Source organism: Teleopsis dalmanni, chromosome 1, assembly GCF_002237135.1.
Source record: "Teleopsis dalmanni isolate 2A chromosome 1, ASM223713v2, whole genome shotgun sequence".
Lineage (NCBI taxonomy): Eukaryota > Metazoa > Arthropoda > Insecta > Diptera > Diopsidae > Teleopsis > Teleopsis dalmanni.
The window spans coordinates 172408464-172417919 of NC_051846.1; the positions used below are offsets into that span (position 1 = coordinate 172408464).

The window sequence follows — 9456 nt, forward strand, 5'->3', positions numbered from 1 at the left end:
TCACTCCGAATATTTTTTATTAGAAAACAGAAAGCGATTTATTAAAATATTCTTCTAATAAATTTTGTTTAATTTTTGAAAATAGTTTTAAATTTTTTAAAATTTATGTCAATTTTATATTCGATAATTTTCAACATATGCATTTTATACATATTGTAATCTATATTATGTATTTTTATATATTATATAAATATTTTTATTAAGTATATAACAAGCTTCAATTGGAATTTGCTTAGCACAAAAATAGTATTAAAAAAATTTAAGAATTTCCACCTTATTTGTAATTTATTTTATATTATTAAACATAAAATAATTGCTTATTTAATATGTTGAAATAATGTATTGTTAACACAAACTCAAAATTAATAATTTTGTTTTCACACGTCGAACCGCTTAAAGCCGTGTCATAAACCGAACTATTTTTTAGTGTTTCAATAACTTTTTAATGTTAACTGATTACCGTTTCCTTTTTCTTTGCTGAGACAGGGAACTTCTTTATCGCCGTCTTTCTTTTTGTGGCGAAAAATATTAAATTGTTAATGACATTTACTTTATATGGCAAAATACATAAAAATTAATTACAATCATTTTAATAAATATTTCATAATTATAATTTACCTGTGTGCTTATGTAAAATTAGATCAATTAAAATTTTGAGAGATTTTTTCTATGTACAAATATTTCAAATATTTATAATTGACCTTATAAATAGGAATATCAACAGTTAAACCCTATTGCTTATAAGTTATTGTTGTTTGTTATTTAAATTGTTGTTAAAAAAAAAAAATAAGAAAAATAAATAGTCAGTTCTATTTAAAAATTATATATTGTTATATATTGTTATATATTATATATTGTTATTTTTCGTCAACTATGACGAAAAAGATAATTTAAAAAAAAACTTTTGAAATAGTAAACTCTTTATAATATATTTTAATTTTCCAAATGTTTTTTTACTTAATTTTATCCAATTATAAAGTTACAATTGTACAAAAGCCTTTAGATTCTTTGTTTACTTATTTATAAATAAATACAATATTGTATACTATAATTACACTGTTATTCTAGTAATTTTGTGAAAAACAGAAATCTTGACAAAAGTAATTTTAAATTAAAATTTAGCCCATTTTTGTATTTGGAGTTCTTCATGAAGAGTTTTTATTGTATACAAAAGCTTAAAGTCACTAGTTCAATTTTACTCACCATGCCCTGGTGGATTTGTTTATCATAAACACAATCCACATTTAACTGGAATTTCATACAAATATGCCACAATCTGTGCTTGTTTATTACATACACAAACCATTTCAATTAAATTTTAAAAAATGTGGTGAATACAGAACATTTATTAAAAAATTTTAAGACTTGTGTACTTTGTATTTAAAAATTTATTATTTAATTGTATTTTTAAAGTCAGTTATTGTGAAAGAAACTATTTTCTTAGTAAAAAAGTTTTCGAATAGTATTGAAGTTTTGTTTTTAATAAGTACCAAATATTGAAATTTTATCTTGTCAAATTTGAAACCGTCAGCAAGGCCTTAAACACTACTATTCGCCAGCTAGAATTTGCACAAAGTCAGGCTTTGAGAAGACTTTTCAAAGTACCATGTTACATTAGGGCGAATGACAACCTCAGAGACTTCAAGATTGATCCGATAAAAAATACATAAAGCATAGAACACTGAAATTATTTACGAAAACTGACAGGCTTACCAACACCGCGTTATCGAATCTCAGAATGGTTACAGGTTCCTCAGGAAGGTACGCAGATCTGAGGTCAGTTATTGCTTAGTCTGATGAATTGTAAAATAATCCAGTCAAGCCGTAGAGAGGGGTTATGAAGAAACCTCACAGTTAATAGAGAGTAAAAGTGCTCAAGTGCACTGAATCAGTGCACTAGTCTGAAACTCAAACTTAATAATAATTGAAATATACGATAATTTATTGCATATTAGATATAATCAATTACTTACATATGTTTTGCAATTTAAAAGTAATAAATAATCAAATAATCAATAATAATACGAGCAATTCGTATATATATGTATAGGTACAAATCTAGGTCACTAACAGTTTGCAATATTAGATAAATAATACTAACTGTGTAATAGAAAAATGTTTAAATAAATATTTATACATTAGTCACTTGTTTAATTTCTACGCAAAACAATAATTTTGATTGTTTAAAACAATAAATACTTTTATTATCAAAATGTTGACATGATTTATTAATATCCGATAGATAATTTCCATTTTAAGTACGAGTTATCATTTCTCAATCATTTGTAGAACGTATGAAACAGTAAAAGTTATTTAATAATAAAAACATGATTTATCAAAACTCTATTTTGATAAAAAAAAAACGTATTCGAAAAATTGATATTATGAATTTATTATCAATGTTTTTGGTGAGATCTTTTTGGATCAAATTTTGACTTTCTTTGAAATTCTCTCTGTTTTCTATCCCGCTTCTTATTATTCTCCAATTTCTCCGATTAAAATTCATAGCTGTTGATTTGTATTAGCTAACAAGTATAGATGAAATGTAATTCCTTACAAGTCTTCACAATACTTGGCCCTGGACGACTTTATCTGGACGACGTAAAAATATCTACAAATAAGCTTAGTTCGTAGTGGTGATATTTTCAATGTTTAATTTGCTTACATTACAAAATAATATTAATTTTTCTTCTGCTTAAATGGTCATAACAACTCTTTGTCAGATATTAGCCTATTGCAGCACTCCTCTCCATGTGCCTCTGCTACGTGTGTGCATTATTCAGTCTTGTACATCTAGAACTGTAAGTACTCCCCCTACCTAATTATTTTACCGGAGACATGGATTACCTCTATACCTTCTTCGTCTAACTGTGGCTTCAAACATCTATTTCACTGGAATATCGTCATCCAATGACCGACCAGGTAAACCGCTTAAGTTAATTCGCTTAATGAAATCAACGTTGTGATAAAGCTCCTACAGCTCGGGATTTATTCGCATACGGTAGTCATCGACAACTCGTAGAGAAGCAAAGATCTTGAGAAAAACGTTTCTCTTGAAAACACTCAGTGCTTCTTTTTCGCTATATAAAAGCACAGGTGGAATAAGCGACCTATAGAGTGTTGGTTTGTTTTTTGTTGTGAAAGAGCTCTACACACCATTTGCCAACTGATATTAATTACATTTTATAAATATTTTTAATGATTTTTTTAAATTATTAATATTAAAATATTATGTTAAAGAATACAATAAAATATTATAAAATAATAAAATAAAAATAAATAAATAAAAATAATATCTTTAAAATTATTATTAATTTTTTTTATTTTAAATGATTTATATTATTTATAAAACATTATAAAATTATAAAAAAAGAATAATATTTTTAAAATTAGTAATAAATTTTTTTTATTTTAAATAAAATTACATTTTATAAATAATTTAAAAAATTTTTTTAAATTATTAATATTAAAATACTAAATTAAAAAAAAAAAATATTAATAAAATAATAAAATAAAAATAAATAAATAAAATTAATATTTTTATTATAATTAATAAATTTTTTTATATTAAATAAAATAAAATTGAGTATAAAGAAATTAAAGTAATTTTACAGAATGTAGCTATAAACATTGTAGATACCGGAATCCATGTCTCAAAACCCGGTTGCCAAAAAATATTCGGAATTGTTATGTTTCTTTTTGTTGTTTCTTTCATTGTTTATCAATGAAGGAAGCAGAGTATAATTATTAACAAAAACTTTTGTTGTATAATTTTTTTGTTTACTATTTTACAATAACTTGATTCCGCTCTTATCCGAACAGTTGTTTAGCCCTTAACTCCCCTAACTCCCCCACGTAGCATGTAAGAGTAGTCGCAATTGTTGACATATAAACATATTTATGTGCACCTGTGCGAGTACATCAATGAGTAAATATTTTTCTATTTCTGCAATAGTCACAGCTCTGTATTCTTTTATCAGTGCTTGATAAGAACAATAACAATAATCAGTTTCTGATATGAACTTAAACTGTTTTTGTTTTTGTTTTTCATTTTAATTTCAATTTTAATTTTTTCACTCAATTATTTCCACCCATTTTCGGCAAAAATTAAATTAGTCACTTGAGAGGCGTTTTGCGGTTAATTTCGTGCCTTTAAACGGTTTTTAAATAATTTATTGAAAAACGCTTTATGTGCAAATGAATGTGTGAAACTAATTAAAAAGTTTGTGATGTAATGTTGTTGTTATAAAAAATATACTGACTACTGTAAGAAAATTATTATTTTAATAATAATTAAAAATATTCAATGAAGAATTAAAAATTTTCAATGAAGGATTAATTAGTGTGAAAGTTCGCCCTTTTGAAAAAAGTGAATTCAAATAAAAAAAAAATTCTTTTTAATTTACATATATATATTCAATGCTATGCAAGATAAGATAACTTATATATTGTGACCTTAAACAAAAATACGAATAAATTAAATAAATAAATATGTCCAGTCAAGATAGTGACGAAAATTCATTAAATGGATCAAAAGCTTCCGGCTCAACGACGGTTGTTAAATATGAGAAATCTTCCTGTCTCTTCTGCAATGAATGGTTCGATTCGCAAACTTTTACAGTACGTAGCACTTTAGGTTTATTATTGAAACTAATTAAAAAAAATATTTAAAAGTAAAATTCAGCAGTATAAACTAGCTCTAATTACTTGTTAAAATAAAAAAAATAAAAATAATAACATTATAAAATAAATAAATAAACAAAACTTTTATAATATTACTTCAGGTTTATTATTAAGGCTGGATGAAATTAAATATTTAAAAATAAAATTTAGCACTTATTATTATTTTTATAAATAGCTATACTTTTTCGTATTCGTAATAAATTAAATTAAATTTAAATAATTCATTAAGCTTAAAATAAATTTAGTCACATGCACATATTTGCGCATATAAACAACAGTTCTAAAGGCAGTAATAACAGCAGCGTAAAAAAAAAAATAAAAAATAATTGTAAACAATATATACTATAATTAATAATTATAATAATTATTTATATATTGATTTCTTAAATTATGATATTAAATTGTATCCTACTAAACTGAATGCATAATAATGATAAACTAAGCTGGCCTACTTCACTTATGCATGCAGTTAGTGTACCATTAATATGAGCAAAACTCGAATTATAATTGCAATATATTTTGGAGATAGTCATGGTCACGTCACATAAGAAATTGTTATTGTTTTCAATGTAAGTTAAATGATATAGAGATTAAAGGGGAAAATTCGTTTAAATTCTGATCTAAATTACTAAATTGATCGATGCTTCGTTAATTATTAATATTGCAGTCAAAATAATATAAGAAAAAAAATTGAAAACAATAAAAAATATTTTCAATAAATACAACAATTTTCTGGAGAAGTATACATAAGGTCATTATACTATTTATAGCAAAACCAAATATTTGGTCAAAACATTTTGTCAACAACAATTTGTTAAATTGTTTAATTAATTTTAAATATCTTATCTTTTTATCTAGTACTTAAATAGTTATGTATTTACAATTATTGCATATATACGTAATTAACATTGGTAGTAAGTACATTTCTATATCTTTGTAAAACCTTCTGAATGTAGAACTAAAAAGAAAATAATTTGGTTCTAATTATTGAATTATTGTTACAATAATTATAATAATTATTTATTATTTCTGTAATACTTTTAGGTTTATTAAGGAGGTAGTATCTCAAATTAAACACTAATATTATTATTACTATATATTATATCCTTAATTATATAACGATTTTATAATAAACGATTTTACAATCGTTTCTAAATATTAATATAATATATATTCCGAAAAAAAGCTTCATAAAAAAATAAAAACTATTGCCGATATAAAATTATTAATAAATAATAAATATTATGAATATATTAATAAAATATAAAAACATGTTATAGTTTCCAAATAATCTTCATAAAAAAATAAAAACTATTGCTCATAAAATATAATAATAATATACAAATATATAAAATAAATATTTTGTTTTATATTAATATAAATTAATTTATATTATATTAATATGAAATATAAAATTAATAAAATAGTAGCAATTCAATTATAATATAATTCAATTATATATAATTCCTTGATGCCATGATAAACCTGAGAAAGCAAAATCTTTTGGATAAACGAATTGACAACGTATGTGAACAGCTCTAAATTAATTGGATTAACACAAAATATGTAATTAGAGAGAAATCTTGGAGTTAAAGGAACAGAAACATAATTACAATCTATAAAGAATATTCGAAAGTCAAATACATATTTATAAGTTCATGATCACACAGTTAGTGTCAGATATTCAAGGTCCAAAGCATATAAAATATCACGGATACTGAAAGCTCGATGTGACTAGTCTCGATTTAGTTTCATTAGACTATATGGTAGCAGTTGTGAAGAACTTAATCTATGGACAACAAAGATCTGCAAAAAATATAAAATAAAATAAAATAATTACCTTATGATATTTGGGTGTAATAGAAGTTATTCGTCACTTCGAAATATTGGTCTTATATTTAAAAGAACATGAGATGATAGCGGTATTAAAGGATCGAAATAAAGGTGTCAGAATATAATTTCTAAACTTCCTTTCTTAATAATAATATTAAAGTTAACTTCTGACTGATGAACTTTTCAATTAAGTGATTTGTTTCTTCAAATAATTGGTAATAGAAAATTGTAAATTTATTATGAGTAACTTAATAAAAAAAACTTAACTAAGTAACTAACTCTATTTCCAAAAAAATATTCGTACATATTTAATATCTTTACATAAACATATATCTTCTAACAATTGCATTACATTTTTGGTTTGCTTTAATGAATTTCTTATCTAAAAACTTGATAAGGTTTTATAAGGGCACCAAAAACTGCTGCTAAATTGCCAATAAAGCTTACCCCAACATAAAATTACTTCCATTACTCAGATACTCGCATAATTTCGTAATCATTGATAAGATAACATATCTGAAAATATTTGCTAATGTAAAATGATTACTTACTAATAACTCAACTCTTCTTTCAGGAGCACTTGATACACTGCGGACAGGTGCTTGAACAATGTCCCAATACTTGTAACACCTTCGTGCCAAGAATCAGAATGCGTTCACATCTGAAAGAATGTCCACGGGCGAAACAAAGATTAGGTAGTAGCCATGAACGTTTGGATCAACATTTAGATCATCGTATGCAAGTGTTGGAACAAGATGTCAGTGCGCTACGTTCGGTATTGAATGAAGAGATACGACAGCGTTTACATTTAATAACAGATGTAGGAAATTTACGTAAACAAAATCAAATACAAGATGAATGGTCACACAGTACAGATGAATCACTTAAAGGAATTAATCGACGCATGGAAGAAGAAAATACGCAGCGTACTTTTGAAGTGGAACAATGTCAGAATGACTTTCGTTATTGTTTCGATGTAACGCAAGTAAGTTAATATTTTATTGTTATTATAAAGTAATATATATAATATCTATATTTTTTGATTATATTTAGGCACTTAAAAATGAAATCCAGAATGAAATGGATTCACTGCAAAAACACATAAATCAATTATCTACCGAAGTAGCTGAGCATCAGAATCTTTTAAATGATAATATATTGAAGTTGGAGGAAACTGTACTGGAACATGAGAAAATCAATCGGTATTTATACAGTTTACAGCAGTTAAGACGAAAATACTTAATTCTGGTTTTATTTAGAGATAAATTCATAGAAGTTGAAGAATTTTTGAATGGTGTTAGCGAAGATCTTAAAACAAAATTCGTTACTAATAGTGATTTAAATGCAAAACAAATTACTATGGACTATGAGATTAAAAGTATGAAAAATATTGTTTGCGAAACCGAAGAACGCTGTGAAAAATTAGAAGGAATAGTAACTGATATAGATAAGAAGCTGCATCATACAATACAAGCTCTAACAGACCTCGAAAATCATTTGGCCACGCAACAACGTTTAACAAGCATACAAAATACTAGAGGTACAAGATACTATGCTCTGTAATAAACATGTATAAATAAATAATATATAAAAGTTACTTTCTTTGTCGAAATTGACGAGTCTTATGACAAAAAGAAACTAGAAGTGTTCGAACAGTAATGAAGAAAGCACAACAAAAATTTTAATTAATTTATTAAAATTTGTCTAACCATATAATGCTGTACTTGGCAATACTTGAAACAGCATTGTATGGTCAGCCAAATTTCAATAAATTAAGTAATATTTTTGTTGTTTCCTTATTACTGTTTGAACCTTTCTTAATAATACATATATTATATAATATATACATTATATAATATATAAATTATTTAATATATATATTATACACATACATTACTTAATACATTTTATTATATACACATTATTTAATATATATATTATTGTTACGTTATTATATATTTATACATTATTTAATACATATTTCAGACTATTTTTTATATATTTATTTTATATATATTATTTTTTATATTTTATTTAATGTATAATTAATTATATTTTTAATCATTTGTAGGTCATTTGATTTGGCGCATTAAGGATTATTCCAAAAAATTGGAGGAAGCTAAACAATATGATACAATACTACATAGTGCCATGTTTTCCAATAAACCATATGGTTATGCATTACGTGTAAGTTTTATTATGTATTACTATAAGAATTATTATATACTACACTTTATATATTTTTATTTATAACAAACTTTTTCAATTATTTTAATAAGTTGGATATACATCTTAATGGTAAAGGAACTTGGAAAGGTCGTAATATGATTGCTTGTTTAAATGTGATTGCCGGTGAATTTGATCCACTTCTTACATGGCCTTGTCGTCTGCAGGCTGATGTAGTTATACGTGATCAAAAGTATAATCAGGCAGAACAGCAGGACTATGTCAAAACCATACAAGTGCGCAAGAAAAACGACGAATATTTCCTAACTAATCAATATTTTCATATTCCACATAAAGTAATTGCAAGTCGGAATTACTTGCGAAATGATTGCTTATTTGTGGAAGTTAGAGTGCTAAAATGACAATTTCATATATAACACAATTTTACTATAAAAGAAAATAAATTAATTCAATATAAGTAAACTTTTAAAACAAAAAGCAATTTTTCAGTTTTCATTGTTTTTTTTATTGTAAGGAAATATTTAATTAATATAAATGCCATTTTATAGTAACTTTATACTTTATTTTAAGATTTAAATAAGTATGTACTTTTTATATGTATGAAATTATTAAACTTAGATGGATACAAATATTTTAAATTACTAAAATAATTATAAAAATTTTGTGATTAAAAAAAATATTTTTTAAAATTTATAAATTTTTAATAAAAAAACTGCAAGCTTCACATATTTAAAAGACAAACTTATAGCATTT

The 9456-nt window shown here is 24.4% G+C and overlaps 1 protein-coding gene across 2 annotated transcripts; it reads left to right on the forward strand.

Annotated features, from left to right (window-relative positions):
- The first annotated feature begins 4402 nt into the window (after positions 1-4402).
- Positions 4403-9114, forward strand: LOC119670173 (TNF receptor-associated factor 3-like). Of its 2 annotated transcripts, none has more exons than XM_038080332.1 (6): positions 4403-4620; positions 7091-7501; positions 7570-7718; positions 7776-8056; positions 8588-8703; positions 8796-9114. In XM_038080332.1, the coding sequence occupies exons 1-6, from the start codon at positions 4492-4494 to the stop codon at positions 9102-9104; spliced, it is 1395 nt and encodes a 464-aa protein (XP_037936260.1). In that variant the 5' UTR covers positions 4403-4491; the 3' UTR covers positions 9105-9114. The 2 variants fall into 2 exon arrangements, with proteins under 2 accessions (XP_037936260.1, XP_037936261.1); XM_038080333.1 differs by lacking the exon at positions 4403-4620 and adding an exon at positions 6875-7008.
- Positions 9115-9456: the final 342 nt, after the last annotated feature.

What these genes read in the sequence shown, in the direction of transcription:
- LOC119670173 (XM_038080332.1), top strand. Translation starts at nt 4,492, where the DNA reads ATGTCCAGTCAAGATAGTGACGAAAATTCATTAAATGGATCAAAAGCT. An exon ending in ATTGTTTCGATGTAACGCAA is followed by an intron (nt 7,502 to 7,569) that starts GTAAGTTAATAT and finishes GATTATATTTAG; the next exon opens with GCACTTAAAAATGAAATCCA. An exon ending in GAACATGAGAAAATCAATCG is followed by an intron (nt 7,719 to 7,775) that starts GTATTTATACAG and finishes GGTTTTATTTAG; the next exon opens with AGATAAATTCATAGAAGTTG.